Source organism: Cervus canadensis, chromosome 1 (genome assembly GCF_019320065.1).
Source record: "Cervus canadensis isolate Bull #8, Minnesota chromosome 1, ASM1932006v1, whole genome shotgun sequence".
NCBI classification, from domain to species: domain Eukaryota; kingdom Metazoa; phylum Chordata; class Mammalia; order Artiodactyla; family Cervidae; genus Cervus; species Cervus canadensis.
In genome coordinates, this window is record NC_057386.1 from 76,851,095 (window position 1) to 76,870,164 (window position 19,070).

Below are 19,070 nucleotides of genomic sequence, written 5' to 3' on the forward strand. Positions count from 1 at the left end.
TTGATCTATTTTCTTCTTAGCTAGTGTTCTATTTTACATACTCATATAAGTATCTTAATAGAGATTAAAATAAACTATAGTTAGTTCTGAACCTTATTTTGAAACAAATGTTATATAGTAACCTTTCCCCAACATTTGATAATCATGATTTTTTGATGGATACTCTACAGAGGTATCATTTTATTCTATCTCTTTTAGCAGGACAGTTACTGTTTGGAGCAGTAACTTTTGTCAGATGTTACTAACCAGTTTCTCTTTCCTTGAATACCTATCACCTTAGTGATACAATATTTTTTTTCAATGAACCATTTGGATTCAGTTCAGTTCAGTTCAGTCGCTCAGTCGTGTCCGACTCTTTGTGACCCCATGAATCACAGCACACCAGGCCTCCCTGTCCATCACCAACTCCCGGAGTTTACTCAAACTCATGGCCATTGAGTCGGTGATGCCACCCAGCCATCTCATCCTCTGTCGTCCCCTTCTTCTCCTGCCCCCCAATCCTTCCCAGCATCAGGGTCTTTTCCAATGAGTCAACTCTTCGCATGAGGTGGCCAAAGTATTGGAGTTTTAGCTTCAGCATCAGTCCTTCCAATGAACACCCAGGACTTATCTCCTTCAGGATGGACTGGTTGGATCTCCTTGCAGTCCAAGGGACTCTCAAGAGTCTTTTACAACACCACAGTTCAAAAGCATCAATTCTTCGGCGCTCAGTTTTCTTCACAGTCCAACTCTCACATCCATACGTGACCACTGGAGAAACCATAGCCTTGACTAGATGGACCTTTATTGACAAAGTAATGTCTCTGCTTTTTAATATGCTATCTAGGTTGGTCATAACTTTCCTTCCAAGGAGTAAGTGTCTTTTAATTTCATGGCTGCAATCACCATCTGCAGTGATTTTGGAGCCCCCCAAAAAATAAAGTCTGACACTGTTTCCACTGTCTCCCCATCTATTTCCCAAGAAGTGATGGGACCAGATGCCATGATCTTAGTTTTCTGAACGTTAAGCTTTAAGCCAACTTTTTCACTCTCCTCTTTCACTTTCATCAAGAGGCTTTTTAGTTCCTCTTCACTTTCTGCCATAAGGGTGGTGTCATCTGCATATCTGAGGTTATTGATATCTCTCCCAGCAATCTTGATTCCAGCTTGTGCTTCTCAGCGTTTCTCATGATGTACTCTGCATATAAGTTCAATAAGCAGGGTGACAATATACAGCCTTGACATACTCCTTTTCCTATTTGGAACCAGTCTGTTGTTCCATGTCCAGTTCTAACTGGTGCTTCCTGACCTGCAGACAGGTTTCTCAAGAGGCAGGTCAGGGGGTCTGGTATTCCCATCTCCTTCAGAATTTTCCACAGTTTATTGTGATCCACACAGTCAAAGGCTTTGGCATAGTCAATAAAGCAGAAATAGACATTTTTCTGGAATTCTCTTGCTTTTTCGATGATCCAGCAGATACTGGCAATTTGATCTCTGGTTCCTCTGCCTTTTCTAAAACCAGCCTGAACATCTGGAAGTTCTCAGTTCACATATTGCTGAAGGCTGGCTTGGAGAATTTTGAGCATTACTTTACTAGAGTGTGAGATGAGTGCAATTGTGAGGTAGTTTGAGCATTCTTTGGGATTGCCTTTCTTAGGGATTGGAATGAAAACGGACCTTTTTCAGTCCTGTGGCCACTGCTGAGTTTTCCAAATTTGCTGGCATATTGAGTGTAGCACTTTAACAGCATCATCTTTCAGGATTTGAAATAGCTCAATACCATAAAATCTTCTTAGTATCTACTACATTTAGCCTGTAAGAATTCTAAATCTAGCAACCAAAATCCTCCATCCAACCTTTACCTGGCTTAGGCAACAAAGGCAACCTCAACATTATTTATACACACTTGTTTTCTCTTAATAGATATTCTTCCATTCTATGCATCTTTTCTTTTAGAAGTATGGTCTGTTCTTCAAGATACACCTCAAACATCACATCTTCTATCTGTAACAATAGCTATTGGTTGACATTATTTACTGCTTATTGTGTACCAGACACTATTCTAAGATCTATGTGTATTATTTAGTTACTAAATTTTATCCACATATGAGCATGATAATCACTATATTTCACCTTAATTTTAGTTATATATTGTACATCTATTTTTTATTTTAATGCCCTAGGAGAGATCATGACATCACTTAACTTCCCCATAACATACTGTAAAAAGCAGGCATTTCTTTGTGAGGAAGCTGCACTTGCATTTGCCAAAATATCCTACAGTGGTGAGGTCATCAGAATTGGCAACTATATTCTGAGAAATAAAGTGATTAATTTTATCAGAGCCACTATTCCTTAATTGCCTACCTTTCCTAAAGTAAATCTCAAAGGCAAAAAGATGAGTTTCTATCTTGTTCTTCACCAAGTTCTTCAATGGCGTTAAAAATTTAATAGCTTCTTCCAATGGAGTTTCAACCTAACAAAAATAAGAGATATTATACAAATGGAAGCAAGATTTGTCGGGGTGGGGGGGGTGTCAATTTTCTCTTTCTATTCATTAAAAATACTTTTTCAGTAAAAACTACTTACTAGTCAACCAGAAATACACTGCCATATTTTACCCTCCCACAACCTAAAGGAAGGGGATTCTAAACTCCTCATTCACTGAGATAATACATTATCTGTGGATAGAAACTATCCAACAAGTAAAGAAGAAGATAAAACAGAACCAGAACCAGGAAAAGAAAGACAGTAAGAGAAACAGGTAAGATAGCCAAGGGTGGGGGGAAAAAAAAGAGAGAGAGAACGGATGTGGAACAGGATGACAAGGGCTAAGAACTATAGAGAATATTAAGGAATGAGTGAAAGTTGAGTATAATCAAGCTATTAAAAAATAGTACAATATCCACCCTGTGTTGCTTTGTTCCATTCCGAATTCTACAGAAATCCACATTTATTCAAATGCCATACTATAGGTGTGGTGTCATTTGAAAAGTTGTATATTTATGGAATGCTGTCTCTATCACCCTTTGAGTACTGAGACAGGACTAGTCTCTGCAGACTGGGTCTGGGACAAGGCATGACACTGTATTTGCACTCAGCACCTGGGTCGTTATACTTGCCCTCTCTCATCATTGAGGCAATAACAACGTACTCTCAGTGGAATTCAGATGTGCCATATCTGTCCAACATGACTCTGCCCATACAGTAATCTGTGGTTTCACAAATTTAGATTTAGGCCAAGAAAATTATTTAACAGCATTAAAAACAAAATCACGTTAAACAGTAAGTGGTGTCTATAGGATTTACCCTGTACTAGTATGTAAAGTTGAAGAAGGCAGTGGCACCCACTCCAGTACTCTCGCCTGGAAAATCCCATGGATGGAGGAGCATGGTGGGCTGCAGTCCCTGGGGTCGCTAAGAGTCAGACACGACTGAGCGACTTCACTTTCACTTTTCACTTTCATGAACTGGAGAAGGAAATGGCAACCCACTCCAGTGTTCTTGCCTGGAGAATCCCAGGGACGGCGGAGCCTGGTGGGCTGCCGTCTATGGGGTCGCACAGAGTCGGACACGACTGAAGTGATTTAGCAGCAGCAGCAGCAGCAGTATGTAAAGCACCTAGTCATTATTCAAGGATATAAGCTCTAAACCAGAAATCAGTATGTAGCAGTATCACTACTGTAACAGTCAGAGATACCAAGAGACAGAGGAGAAAACAGGGGCCCTCATAAGTACACCTTTCTCACACTGGTAAATATTCTGCTTCTTATTCCCATGACTCTTTTTTTTAAAATTAATTTATTTTTTATTGAAGGATAATTGCTTTACAGAATTTTGCTGTTTTCTGTCAAATTTCAACAACTCTATGCTTTAATGAGTTAGAATTTGTGGTATACAGGGGAGAAATGGTTACCAGGGAAAGTAGAGAACTGGAAACTGAAATTACCACCCAGCTATAGCAAGCTTTTCATTCCTTAAGAAGTACAGACTGAAGTGAAGGTCACTGCATTGACCAGGATAATTTACTGGGGAGAGACATGGCTGCTATCATTATAAAACAGAAACAAAAAAGGATATTGTAAAGTTGAATCATTACAAGCATTGGTGGTGGTGATGAAAGTCGCTCAGTCATGTCCAACTCTTTGAGACCCCATGGACTATACAGTTCATGGAATTCTCCAGGCCAGAATACCAGAGTGGGTAGCCTTTCCCTTCTCCAGGGGATCTTTCCAACCCAGGGATCAAACCCAGGTCTCCCACATTGCAGGTGGATTCCTTACCAGCTGAGCCACAAGGGAAGCCCATTACAAGCACTACTGTGACTGAAATTGAGTATTTTAATTTAAAAAGAGAAAAGAGAGAAATTAATTCTGTCTGAAACTCTAGTAAATGAAAACATATGCCCTCAAAGGAGATGTGGTTTTCTTGTCCCCACATGCTTCTGTGGGCCTCTCAAAGGTAAGACTCTGTCAAGTTAAATCTAAATGATAAAATAGTATGTACATAACCAAGACAAAGCTAACTACATTCTACAGTTACATATATATAATGTAGTAGAGAGTGATATAAACAAAAGCATATAAATAGGGATGATGTTCTACAACCAGTGCTTTAAGATAAAACTACCCTTGAAAATCCCTGAAGTTAAGACACATAGATATAGCTATGAATATACAATATCACTAGTTTGAGTTGTACGTATGAAAACCATATATTTAAGTATCAAAATTGCAATCACTGTAGTAAGACAGTCACACTATGACAGGCACCTAAGAACTGAGATGGCAGTCAGGCCTCTCACATCTCAAACTCAGGTGGGGTCCTAATGTTCACTGAGCAAGTACTAGGTGGAACTGCCAGCATTATGTATACTCTCTTCTGCCTCTCTCAAAAAAAAATCACATCCAACCTTGAAGATCTGAATTTGTGTAACTTAAATAGATGTAGAAAAGAACGACACTGTGTTGATGGCACTTAATGCCATTTAAGACAGTTATGAGGGCATTTTCTTCATATGCAATTATTTAATTTATAAACTGACCTGAAATATAATCCAAGTAAAATATGTGGTATAGGAGTTATCTCCTTAAATTCCCAACATAGTAACAAAAAGTGTAAAATTAGTTTAAAATTCAAAGTTTCAAAACTAAACACTACAGAGGGACCTCCCTGGCAGTGCAGTGTTAGACTTTCCTTCCAAGGTGGGGGTGCAGATTCAGTCCCTGCTCAGAGTTCAGATCCCACAGGCCTTGCAGCCAAAAGCCCAAAACATAAAACAGAAGCAATAATGTAACAAAATCAATAAAGACTTTAAAAAATGGTCCACATAATAAAAAAATCTTTAAAAATAACAACTAAAAACGACTGCCTCATGGTAAGTTGGATAAGCAAGCAATACATTCCATCAAGCTTTCAGATTTACACTCAGTTAACTCAATATTAAGTTAATAAACCTATTTTCCTTCTCTCTTTCTTAACTAGAATAACTGCTAATTTAACAATGCTTTTATTTAAATTATCTTGATCTGATGAACTAAATTTATCATTTACTGCCTGGAAGAATGATGAAACATAAGATGACCAAAACAAAAAGAAACAAACAAAAAAACCAACTATAGATTACAGACCCAGAATTGGCAGGCAGCTTTTAAAACAGCCTGCGATGCCCCTCCCGATTATGACAGCTTGGTGTAAAATCTGGCCTTGCCACCACTTTGGGGTATGGGTGAGTGTGGATTCTATTAGATGCAGACATCTTGGATGCAGTCATCCTAGAAAGAGAAAGGTGTTATGTGCCTAACAGTAAGAACAGTATACACTGAAGAGGAGTCCATGAAACTGGGTGCCTTCCACTAGGCTCCTTCCAAATAAAGGAGTAAAAAGTACTTTCTATAGTGCTTTTGCTGGGAGACTTTACAACCCTCTAGCTACAAATGACTAGACTATAACCTGACATCTGGGCCCAAAGCAGCTATCATAGACTAAACAAAGAAAACGAAACAGTGTATAAGGAGACTAAGTGCAAGAAATCTGCTATTCAGGGTACTCCTTATTAGACAGTAACTAAATACAAACAGATCCCCTCTTTAAACTATAAAGAAAGACATAAAGAGTTACAAGGAAAAAGGTCATTAAGTTATGAGACAGAGAGAAAAATGTAAAGAATGATAGCGGCAGGCAGTCAGTGATGGTGGTAAAAGTGGTAGTTAAGAAATAAGCGGAGGCATAAAGATGGAAGGCCCTGTAAAGTTGGCATTATCCCTAAGAACTCTGCAGTTCTCCATGGGGCCTGAAAGGTCAATTTTCTGTGCTTCTTCACATCCCTGTATAATCTTTCAATAAACTCCCAACAACAATAAAAAGGGAGTATCTCTGTTTCTAGAAAGCACAAAATTATTTGTTAATACAGCTTTGTGAAATCCAAGCTACATTTATCAATGGTTCTTAAATAGCAATACTGCTATGAGATATTACTGTCCATCTGCTAGGATATAATTCTAAAAGTATTTTCGAACTCTACTCCTTAGGTATTACAATTTTCCTTAGTTATAAAGCAACCAATGACCAAGGAATTTTTAGTTACTAATAAGGCTAAAACTCAACTCTAGGTTTACTGTTTACTATATTGCTTTAACATAGTAAAGCATGCAGTTACTCGCACTTGGAGGAGGAGGGTGTCAAGGGTCAGAAGAAAACTGCATAGATAGAAACTGCATAGAAACTGATCAAAATGATTTACATGACAACGAATGCCTTGGTTTCAGTCTAACAGTTAAAAATGGCAGATAAGATTTTTGGCTTGGGGAAAATATTTGAGGACTTTAAAGATATCAGGTACAAACAGTTAAGTACAATATACTGTAAGTTGACAACACAAGTGAGAGAGACATACAGAACTCACTTTTTAAGAAGCTCAATTTAGACTATATAAAAACTTAAATGCTACCACTTTTAACAGACTATATTCTTTACACATACATTTTCTTGAGTCCTAACATCTTGTCTAGTAGTGATTTTTCCTAGTCCCATTTTATAGTTAAGAAAACCATCAGAGAAATTAGACAAAGTGTCTAAGATACACAGTGACATGTAAGAGCTAATTATGTGGTCCCAGATCAGAATGACTCAAAAGCCAAAACTTTCCAATATACCATACACAGTACTCAGAATCATTATTTCAAGTTTTAAATGTGACATACAATCAGAGAAGAGAGAAGATAGAAGAGAAAGAGGAAAGAGAGAGAGGAAAGAAGGAAAACTAAAAATAAATCTCTTACTCTAAAATCCATCAGATTGGCTGAAAAAGACTCTATAAAGACAATAGCTGGTCATGAAATTTCACTCAGTTGTGCTAAATACTATTTTTAAGTACCTTGGCCAGTTTCTCCGGAATAAGTTCTTCTTTTGGACCTCCAATTTCCTCATCATCATCATCCTTCTTCTTTTTCTGATTTCTCTGCTGCTTTTCTTTTTCTGCATTTTTTTTCTCTTCCTCTATCTGGGCTTTCTTTTGAGCTCTTCTTTGTTTATTACGTAGCTTCTTTAGCTCTTTATCAGACATGTTTGCTGTAAGCAGTGTTAATAAAACCATCAATGTGTTAATCAGATTTATAATGATCAATTACTACTATGTATTAATATTCCCAAACTCCCATTAAAAATGTTTCATATTACACATGTTCATGTGCCTTTAATAATGCTGCATTTGTTAAAGAATATAAACATTTTAAAAAAATTTGTGAAACCAAGAGGAGACCTATTGTGACAACCACAGCAAAGCACAAAAGCATGAGCTCTTCCAGCAAAATTAAACTTCTTGCAGTTCTAAGAATGTAACAAGCAGTTTCAAATCCCTATGGCACTGTATTATGCTTTAGTTATGCCTTCTCTAATCCGTCAAACAGTGCTGCCACCATGCCTAAAGTATTCTGCTTGTCATAATACTTTGTCTACACATCTGTTTCTCTTTTAGACTGTGAGTTCCTTGGTGGAAGAGACTTTTGTTTTACTCAAAATCTTCGTGCTGTCAAGGCCTAGCAGCATACCAAAACACACAGAAAACACTCAAATATTTGCTGAAGGAAGAATGAATAACTGTATAGTAAATTTAAAATGTGACATTAAAAATTAACAATTATTCTTTGAGGTACAAGCCACAGAACGTCTTAAATAAAGACTAGAAATCTCTGATAAACATGCTACAATACAGTGGGAAAATTGTATTGTGTAGACTTAAAGCAATAAATCTGAAAGCCACATGTTCAATAGGTATTTGAAAAACACTTGTTGATAATGAGAAATGAAAAAAGTCATTCTAAAATACTCTACCACTGTGGTGATTTTTATATATGTTCACAAATTCTTCCCTTCAAAAAGTAAAGCCTATTTCCCCTTCCCTTGAACGTGAGCTATACTTAGTGACTAGATTCTAACTAATAGAATGTACTAGAAGTGAATATGCATGACATCCAAGATTAGGAAATACAAGCACTGTGGATTCCTCTTTGCTTTCCCTTGGATCACTCAGAGGAAGCCAGCTGTCATGCTGTAAAGAAACCCAAACCACCTCATGCAAATACCCATGTGGCCAAGAACAGGACTCTGGCCATGAGTAAGCCATCCTGGAAGTAAATTCTCCAACCCAGGCCAATCCTTTGATGCCTTGGCTGATATCTTGACATCAAGAAGAGAAAGATGGGTAACAGAAACCTGTGTACCGATATCAATACAACATAGTTTTCAGTATGACTTTATAATAAGCTTTGGGCTTCCCTGGTGGCTCAGGAGTAAAGAGTCCACCTGCCAAAGCAGGAGATGCGGGTTCAATTCCCAGGATGGGAAGATCCCCCTAGAGAAGAAAATGGCAACACACTCCAGTATTCTTGCCTTGAAAATCCCATGGACAGAGGAGCTGAGCAGGCTACAGTGCATGGGGTTGCAAAGAGTCAGACACAACTTAGCAACTAAACAACAACAACAATAAATTTTAATATATGTGAGAACAAGACACCATGCCCACAACCCACCAAAATATTTTTTCAGAGCTCAGATCATGATTAAAGTGACATTTTAAACATATGGATGACCTATTCAAATAAGCACTATTTCAAACTCAGCAGTGTTTTATTTGGGGATAAAAAAGCCACCCTTAAAAAAAAAAAAAAAAAGCCACCCTTCACCTCCCATCACATATAAAAATTATCTCCAGATGATCACACAGCCAAATGTAAAAATAACAAAGCAAACATTACGAGAAAACAAAGAAGACATTTATAAATATGTTATACATTTTGAAGGAGAAAAGCCAAGACCCAGAAGCCACAACAGACTAAAATAGTTTTGCCTTAGAAAAATTAAAACTTTACATAATGAAAGATACCCATCATAAAGAAAGCTAAGACCTAAGCAATAGGAAGAAAACATCTGCAACACATAAATAAGGATTAAGGTCCTGAACACATACAGATCTCCTACAAACCAAGAAGTTTCAAAATAAAATAGGTCAATGATATGAACAGGCAATTCATGTAAGAAACCCAAAAGCAGGACTTCCCTGGTGGTCCAGTGATTAAGAATCTGCCTTGCAATGCAAGGGACTCGGGATACAGGGAACTAAGACCCCACATGCCTCAGAGCAACTGAGCCTGCAGGACACAACTACTGAGCTCTGCGTCACACTCCTGAGGACCCGCACTGTGCAGCGAAGAGCCTGTGCTACAACGGAGACCCAGAGCAGCCAGCTAAATAAATGATTACACACCAGATGTTTCCCCTAAGTAACAAACATGTGAAGGATGAACAATTTTCAATGTGAGCAATAAAATAAAAGACAATCTCAATAAACTGTTGGTGGCAACAAAAACTTTTATGGAAGGCTACGCAATTCTCATAATCTTTGACCTAGTTAATTGCCTCTCCTAACAATCCCTGCTAAATAAATATGTGCACAATGATGCCTTACAGGACATTTACTTTAGCACTGTAATGGGGACGAGGGAACCCTCATTCCCATTAACAAAATTTAAAATGTTGCAATTAAAAAAAATAAAATAAAATAAAATGTTGTAATTTTAGAACATCGGGAATGATATCATCCCATTTATGGGTTAAAAAAATAAAACAAACAAAACAACCACAAAAACCACCCTGTAACTCTGTAGAACATAGGTACACATGAAACTGAACATGGTAATTGTGCACAAAAGAAACTGAACACTTAATAGGGCTAGCCCTTTGAAAGGAGAAAACCTTCAGGCAGGAGAAAAGTGAAAAGGGAGTTTCCCATTTGCTAGGTGTTTTTCTGAGCTGGTTTAACTTTGTATATCCAGAGTTAATTGTGTACTGGGACTTCCCTGGTGGTCCGGTGGTTAGTACTACACACTACCACTGCAGGGGGTATGGGTTCAACCCCTGGTTCGGGAGCTAAGATCTTACATGCCACATGTGTGGCAAAAAAAAAAAAAGTTAATTGTATATTATTTGCAGAATTCGAAGAAGATGTGGAAGGCAGGAAGAGTAAATAGGAAAGTAAATAAGCAAAGCCAGAGGATCACTGATATCATCTTCAATTATAAACTGTCCTATAGATTCTCACTAGCATTTTCTTTCCAGCTGAAGCAGTAACAACAGAAATTTAAGTTGAAATTTGTGCAAGGGTTTCAATATGTGACCTTAGAATCTTCTAAATTGTTCTTAGGTATTGTAAAATAACAAATTAATAAAAGGATCCAAAGGTCTTAGCAGGAGGAAGAATATAGAAAGTAACCAACCATAACCTCAGAAGAGGAAGAAACTCAGGACTGAGGAAAAAAATTCTGACAGCTTTTATGCCCCAACTCCTGTAACATTTTTGCCCTGAATAAAGACACAAAATTTTTGGACAATTAATTTTTTATCTTTTTACATGCGTAGGTCACTTTTATTCTGAGATCCTTTCCCAAATAATTATTTTAAGGAAGACTTCTTCCTACACATCCTGACATCTTGCTATTAAAATGGCATGTTAAAAATGGTCAAGTGAAAAATCACTGAGCAATGTGACTGGCTTAGTTTTAATTCTCACCTGGGTATTACTGTTCAAGCAATATTTACATTTTAGTATGTCATGGCTTGTGCTCAGTCGTGCCTCACTGTATTTGCGATCCCACGAACTGTAGCCCACCAAGCTCCTCTGTCTGTGGGATTTTCCCAGCAAGAATACTGGAATAGGTTGCCATTTCCTCCTCCAGAGGATATTCTCAACCCAGGGATCAAACCCACATCTCCTGCATTGGCAGGCAGATTCTTTACCACGGAGCCACCATATTAAGTTAAAGCTGAAATCCAACTCCTTAAAAGCTAATGACCTATGGCTGATTCATGTTGATATTTGGCCAATAACAACAAAATTCTGTAAAGCAATTATCCTTCCATTAAAAAATAAATTAATTAATATTAAAAAAAGGTAATGATCAGTTACAAATTTTTGCTTAACTTTTAAAGACAACAGTCAATAGTATTTTTCTTTTGTTGCTCAGAGAAATTCACAAAACAGCCATCAGCATTTTCTAAAGCATGGATAACACTGTCCCACTACGCGCAAACAGAAAGCTCAGGGAAGAGGCTTCCCTGGCGGCTCAGGGGTAAAGACTCTGCCTGCCAATGCAGGAGACACAGGTTCCATCCCTGATCTGAGATGACTCCACATGCCGTGAAGTGGCCAGACCCATGTCCCACAATTACTGGGTTTGTGCTCTACAGCCCACATGCCGTAACTCCTGAAGCCTGTGAGCCCCAGAGCCCTGCTCCACAAGAGAAGCCACCCCAACAAGAAGCCCATGCAAAGCAAGTAGAGAGAGTGGCCCCTCCTCTTCATAACTAGAGAAAAGCCCTTGCAGCAAATGAAGACCCAGCACAGCTAAAAATTAAATTATTTTTAAATCATCTTTCAGAAAAAAAATAAAAGCACAGGAAAAATCTGTTACACAAAAACATAAATATACATATATATACCACAGAAAAAAATAACTCTTTGAATATTATACCTGTATCAGCTTCATGTTCTTTATTCTCATCTGTAAGAGGGCTGTCATGAAGCTTCAAATAGATCTCTATGGCAATTCTTGCAGCCTTGAAGTAAAACGGATGCTGTCGAAGTACATCTTCTAGCTTTAGTAAGTCCACATATGATCTAAGGGTAATCTTCCTCATACAGTATGTATGAAAGTCAAACTGGTCATCAGTGATTTCTATAAAATGCTAACAAAATTATCTTTTTTATTATAGTGAAGTATAGCGACAGCAAAGAAGCTACAAAAATGAAAGCCTCGGAATTACTTGTTTCCAGGGCATGAAAATAAAAATCAGTAACATTCTAAAATATTAAAAATTACAATAATTCTACTTAAATACTATATATATCAATTAAGCAAATACAATAGGCCATTACCTAGCATAGTTTGTGGCATACATTAGTGACTGAATTACTTGTTGAATGAAAGGAAACACAATGCTTTATTTTTTCTAGTTATTTTATGTTTATTTGATGAATTCACATTTTAGAATATCAATAAATATCTTTTTTTCACAGTGATGCTTTAAAATATATTTATCCCCTCCTTAATCATATTTAAATAAAGCTACCATCATAAATCCAACAGAATTTATTAGCATACATAATGGTGTAGTGCAATACAGTAGATTTACATGTTAAACATTCAGCTTTTATATTTAGAACAATCTGCAAAGGATTTTAATATGTAGTATTTGTCAATTTTTCTGAGAATACAAATCTGAAATGTTGGTATGTGGGAGAGAAATAGTCAGGAAGTCAGTCAAGCAACCAGAAATTAACACATTTCAACTAACCTCTGGGATTCTCAACTTGTAGTAACAAAAGAAGCATGAATTTATATAAATTATATATATTAAAAAACATTTTAAAAACTGAAAGCCAACTACTAGTCATAGAAATGACTAAAAAGTGAAAGGACTAAGAAAAAAATAAATTTATCAGAAAATGAGAAATTATATAGGTTACAGAAGTACTGTGAAAAGGCTTCAAAGCTTGCATCTAATATTCATCAAGGGCATATGGCACCACCAATCAAACTCATAACCAAGACATTTCTGGCATAGCTTAATGAGCTTTGTATGTATTAATGAAGAAGCAGCATCAATTTGAAAGAAACATCCAAAAATCAATGAAAACATAGCCAAGATACAAACTTTCCATTAAGTTTTTTACATGAATTCTGACACTAAGAGTAGACAATGGAGAAGTCTGCTAAATATGTAATCTATATTATTTTTATTATAAACTCTGAAAAATGTGAATAGTGATTTTTAGCAATCATTTGTTATGCATTAGGAAGTGAGAGGAAAGAAAAAACTAAGAGGATTTCCCCAAACTGTCAATGGGTAACAGAATAAAAGGAGAAGCTTTTAGGCATGTGTTACTTACTCTCTCAATCTCATGGCATTTCTTAAGTGCTTCACCAAATTTATTCATTGCCTTATAAGCTTGGGCACATTCTGTCTGGAACCACATGCACTGCATTTCATTTAAGTTCTCGACCGCTGATGTTCCTTCCTATATGAAAAGCAGACATACTCAAAGACAATTTCTTACCAAATACGTTATTACACCATAGGATTTAATTGATTTGAATTTTCACAACAATTTTCTATTTTTTAAAACCATTCTCAGAGTAAGAGGGAACAGTTAATATGTGAAAGAAATTAGAATTATATTTCTAACCACTAAAAAACCCTCATAAATGATTAATAAAAAAGATCTACGTAATTTGGGATGGAAAGTAATATAACAAAGAGAACACCAGCACATACTCAATTAACATGAGTATATTCACCCCTAAAAATTTCAACTGAACATATCTCAGTATAAATCAGAGTTGAAAAACCTACTATACAAACATATTTGAAAAATGGCGTGTGTGTGTGCTCAGTCATCTCCACCTCTTTTGTAACACCATGGGCTGTAGCCCACCAGTTCCTCTGTCCACAGCCTTTTCCAGGCAAGAATAACTGGAGTGGGTTGCTATTGCCGACTCCAGGGGATCTTCCCGACCCAGGGACCAGAGCCTGGTCTCCTCCATCTTCTGCACTGGCAGGCACATTCTTTACCACCAGTGCCACCTGAGAAATGATGTTTTATAGTAATACTGATTTCAATTTCTTTTGATAAGGCAATTTAATTAAAATCTTGTCTTGATATTAAAAATATCAGAAGTAAACTTTGAAAAATAAACAAGTTATACACATATGAACTTTTTATTCATAAGCAAACAAACAAACTAGCTCTACAAACCCTTGTAAACTTGGAGCACATTTCTTCAGCCTCTTTTATCAAATTGGCTTTTAGCATGTATTTTGCACACTTGGAGTTGATAAATCTGTCTGCTGTGTCCAAGGCCTGGGCCTCATCCATCCACCTTGCAGCTTCTTTAATATTCCCAGCATGCTAAAGTAAGAGGGCACAAAAACAAAATAAACCTGTCAGTATGCTAATTTTACTATGCAGGTAATTTCTTTCCTGTTCATAAATAACTAAGACACAAATGCTTCCAAAGGTAATCTTCTATCTCTTACAACCCTAATCAATGTAGATGCATACAATCTACTGTAAGTTCTGATACCTTTCTGGCTATGTAGTCTATGAGCTCTCTGACAGTAAAGATATGTTTTAAAAATTTTGTCTACTGTTATAACCTCATTGGCAACGCACTACAACAGTGCCTGGCATATAATGAACACTGAAAAATACTGGTGAATCCTGAAAATTAATGGCTGAATCAAGGAAAATAATCAAAACCTTTAGTGAGAACAACATAATTCAATATAAAGGTCGTAACAGGCAAAAGGATGGCCAAATTTCTATTCTAAGGAATCGTGGAAACATTACAATTAGGACCACTTGTGGACATTCCACAATGATCCTCATTCTTAATTCACCTAACTTAGTCCATTTGGCAAAGCCACAAAACTAATGAGCATTACCTGGCATTTTAAAAGTGGTTTAAAACATTACTTAATTTCATCATTTTTTGGTAAATAAATGATTGGTTTAGAACTTCTTCCCCAAGAGCTTCTATTAGTAAATTTCATCTGTATTAAAATTTTTAAAATGATACTGGAACATATGACTAGAGATTCTCAAGCAAGACACAGGAATTGAAGAGTCAGAGATAACATGTAGAATTCACAGTAGAAATCTCCAGTTTCATTTCATTAAGATTACCAGATACTGATACACGATCATATTCAGATGTTAAGAGAAACAAACATTTCACAGCAAATTTAATTACTTTTGATTATCTATCTCTGCTAGTTAAAATCAAGAAAATAACCAGATATGTATGTGTGAATGCATGAGGACATATATTATGAATAACCACATATATGAATAACCATGTGTATATTTGTATACATGTGTTGGTATATACATAGATACAAATAATTGAGCAAACCAGCATGACCATGAAAAGTCTAAAAAGCAATCAGACTGAGAAAGATACTATATTTGTTATTCCATGTGTTCTGAGCTATCCAATACATCATTTTTCTTAGAGCATTTACAATGTAACATTATGTTCTTAAAAATTTATGCCTCATTACCTCATAAGAAAAAAAGCAGAAAATATTTTTACCTTATAGATTTTAGCTTTCACAAGAAAGAGTTCTATCAACGTGGGTGTACTTTCAATAGCAGTATTTATGTATTCCAGAGCAATAGATGGCTGACCAATTTTATCATAATGTTGTGCCAAGTAGTACTGGACCCAAAGTAATGTGGTTGGTGGTTCCTCTTTTCCATCATCTTTAAAGAGTGGGGGGAGGAGGTGGAGAAGAATTAGTCATTATCTATATTAAAGAGACTAGCCACCTCAAAGTGGCTTTATCTTTATTAATAAGGAAAGTAGGTCAAATAGTGTTATTTATGCGTCTAGTTATGAAACTAGCTCTAAATGTATAAGATCTTTGACCAGCACCACACTACCTGCTCTGTATCATTATAGCTCCTAGCACAATGCCATGCTTATCATAAACATGGTAGATAAATGAGATCAAAGCTTTAACAAATTACCTAAAAAGAAAACTGGGGGGTGGGGGATAGAGAAAACAAATTGTACTAGAACTATGGTCAGGAGGTTATGTATGAGGGGGAAAAATAAGAATAAAGAGAAAATTTCCATTAATGTAGGGTTAAAAAAAAAGAAAAAGAAAAAAAGAAAGGCATGATTGCTTAACTGGGTTTCTAATGTACCAAACTATACATAAATATACTTGTGATGTGGTTATTTTGAATTCTGCTGATAAGATCCTTAATATATCTTAATCTTATTTTGAATATGCAAAAATGTACACTTTGGGTTAAACTAAAAATTATACCAAAAAATGAGATAAGTAAAAATACTTTTTCTGTATTTTAGTTCAGTTTTATTTTTATATACTCACAAGAAAATGTGTAAGTTAAATATACAACCCACACATTTAAAAATGCTTTTTAATACAAATTTCTAATTCTAAAGAACTGTTATTTGCTTTCAAAGAAAGCAACAGATTGCTTATTTTTATCCTAGTAGAAGTAGGATGGCTCAGTGGACAAACAATAGGAGTGGAACTCACCAACTCCCGATCTGATAGATCTGCAACTAAAGTGCTGCATATTCTTGGGCATGTCATTGAACCTCTTCCACATTTGTAAAATATGTAGGAAAATGCTGATAATCAAAGGAACATCATGATGATTAACCAATGAAACCATGGTAACGCCTTCTAAAAAGTACTATTAAAATTAATCTGAGACCTAGAAACAGTGATCAACTCAATAGCAATAAGCACCCCAGGTCCCAAACTGGGTTTTCCCACTGTAGGAAACAGGGCTCCTTGGGAAAAACAACTTATTACAGGTCTGTTATGGGCAAGTATACAAGATGAACTAGAATATTTCTTTATACAAAACTGCAAGGAAGCTATCAACTACTACCCTAGTACGTGAAGGCTGGAACCATTTGAAACTGCAATGATTTAAAACATCAAATATGTTTAAAGCCATGAATTCAAAATAATACCTTTATAACACCTTTGAAGGATGCTACTAATAGTCAATTCACTATTTTGAAATTCATTAGTTCAAACTGGTAAAGAACAAAAAAGTAGGACAGGCAAAGTAGAAAAAGCAGCATTTTTTATCTCGCTTTTTCTGTATAACCTGAAATGCTATATTAGCAGATATTAAATATTATAATATTACTAGTTTGTAATTTGTAACAGTTCATGTAACACATTTAATAAACACTTCATGCCTCCTGATCAAAGGACACACCACCACTTGTGGAATAATCTTGCTCATCTCTTTGTCTTTAAAACAAAAAGGGGGAAAAAAATAAAATTTCATCAAACCTGTAGACAGTCAGACCTGTCCATGTGAAGTTTCTGCAGTGATGGAAATGTTCTAGATCTGCCCTGTCCAGTATGGTAGGCATTAGATTTACAAAGCTATTGAGGAGCACTTGGACTACCATGACTAATTAAATTCATTTAATTAAAAAAAAATTTAATAGCCCCATGTGACTAATGGCTACCATACTAGACTACATAGCTCTATACTTAACTTACAATGTATAATAAATCCAGAGGACAGAGAAACAACTTGTTAAGCAACAGCATATGGGTATATTCAGCAAAAACTAGACTAAAGAAAAACTAAAAACACACACACACACACACAACTAATTAATAAATAAACTGCAGGAAAAAAGAAAAAACAGAGGGGAAACTTACAGATTTATTAAAAAAAGTTAAAGAGACATATCAACAAAACTCAAAGTACAGATTTCATCTGGCTCTTCATTCAAATAAACTTCAGAAACAAAGAGAAAAAATATTTTTAAGGTACCTGGAAATGTAAGCATGGACATTTTCCTTTGATATTAAGGAAGCATTAATGTTCAAGTATGGTGATGCTATTATGGTTGTGATCTTTAGAATACTGAAATCTACATGGATGAAATGATGTGATTTTGGGGATTTGTTTTCTAATAACAAGGGAGTAGAGGGAAACAGGTAAGAAATATAGATGAAATAAGTCTGCCATGAGGTAAAAATCACTTTAGTTGAGCGGTGGGTAAATGGAGGGTCATTATATTATTACATGTAGTTTTGGAGATGTTTTAAGTTCTACATAAAATTTTCAATAAGCTACTGTTATCATGTTCTTATCAAATATTTTCACATAATATACATATTAATGCATCTTAAAGGGAAAAATATTTAAATATACTAAGCTTATTGACTAAATAATGAACAATACTGACCTTCTGATCAAGAATTTCATAATATAGTAAGATTTTTAAGACTTTTCTAAAACATAAAACTTGAGCACTTACCATTGGGGTTAAATAACCGGCAGCTTTTTAGAGAGGTTTCATAACCTACTACTAATTCTTCTATGATTGCCACCTACAGTACAAACACACAAGCACACTTTAGTAAAAAAAAAAAAAAAGAAAGAAAAATTATTATATAGTTACTATGCTTGTGCAAAGCATGTTATTTACTATTAGAGGGCTAAATAAATATTCCAATTCCCTCTCTCTTCTGATTCCACCCCTGGTCTCTCACATATACACCTTTTTATAAATCTCTTAACCTATGGATAAAAATTTAAGACTATACACTTTTGAAGGTGTGCTTTAAGGCAAAACTTTTTTTAAAAACTTACTGACAACTTTTCCTGCCGTAAAATATACGATCAAGCTGAACTAGAAATCAGGAACAGGCTGGACAAAAAGAGGTAATGTTATGGATGGTGTATTTTTAATCTTGGTTCATTTTTATCTTAATTTACATAAATAATATCCACAGTTAATATCTGCACTTCAGGAATCAAGAATTAAATACTGTGTGAAAAGAGAAATTCCACCAGTAGATGACAGCATCAACTCTCAATTTCATCATCCAGGGAAACCATCAGGAAAACTGAAGCATGGGACAGCAGGTGGGTTTCTGAGATCTAGGAGGATGAGTGGCTGGCCCAGTTCTGGTTTATCTTGAGTCATGACTATACTACTGACTCATGTCTTTGT

The 19,070-nt window shown here is 35.8% G+C and overlaps 1 protein-coding gene across 2 annotated transcripts in view; it reads right to left on the reverse strand.

The window, feature by feature from the left end:
* NAA15 (N-alpha-acetyltransferase 15, NatA auxiliary subunit) overlaps positions 1–19,070 on the reverse strand; it is a 75,087-nt gene that overhangs the window by 17,295 nt on the left and 38,722 nt on the right. For both annotated transcript variants that reach the window (XM_043486069.1, XM_043486078.1), the window contains exons 10-16: positions 18,372–18,444; positions 15,630–15,799; positions 14,291–14,443; positions 13,424–13,552; positions 12,006–12,219; positions 7,355–7,548; positions 2,347–2,455 (exon numbers count right to left, since the gene is read on the reverse strand). In XM_043486069.1, coding sequence (XP_043342004.1) covers positions 2,347–2,455; positions 7,355–7,548; positions 12,006–12,219; positions 13,424–13,552; positions 14,291–14,443; positions 15,630–15,799; positions 18,372–18,444 — 1,042 coding nt within the window. The remainder of the gene's footprint in view (positions 1–2,346; positions 2,456–7,354; positions 7,549–12,005; positions 12,220–13,423; positions 13,553–14,290; positions 14,444–15,629; positions 15,800–18,371; positions 18,445–19,070) is intronic.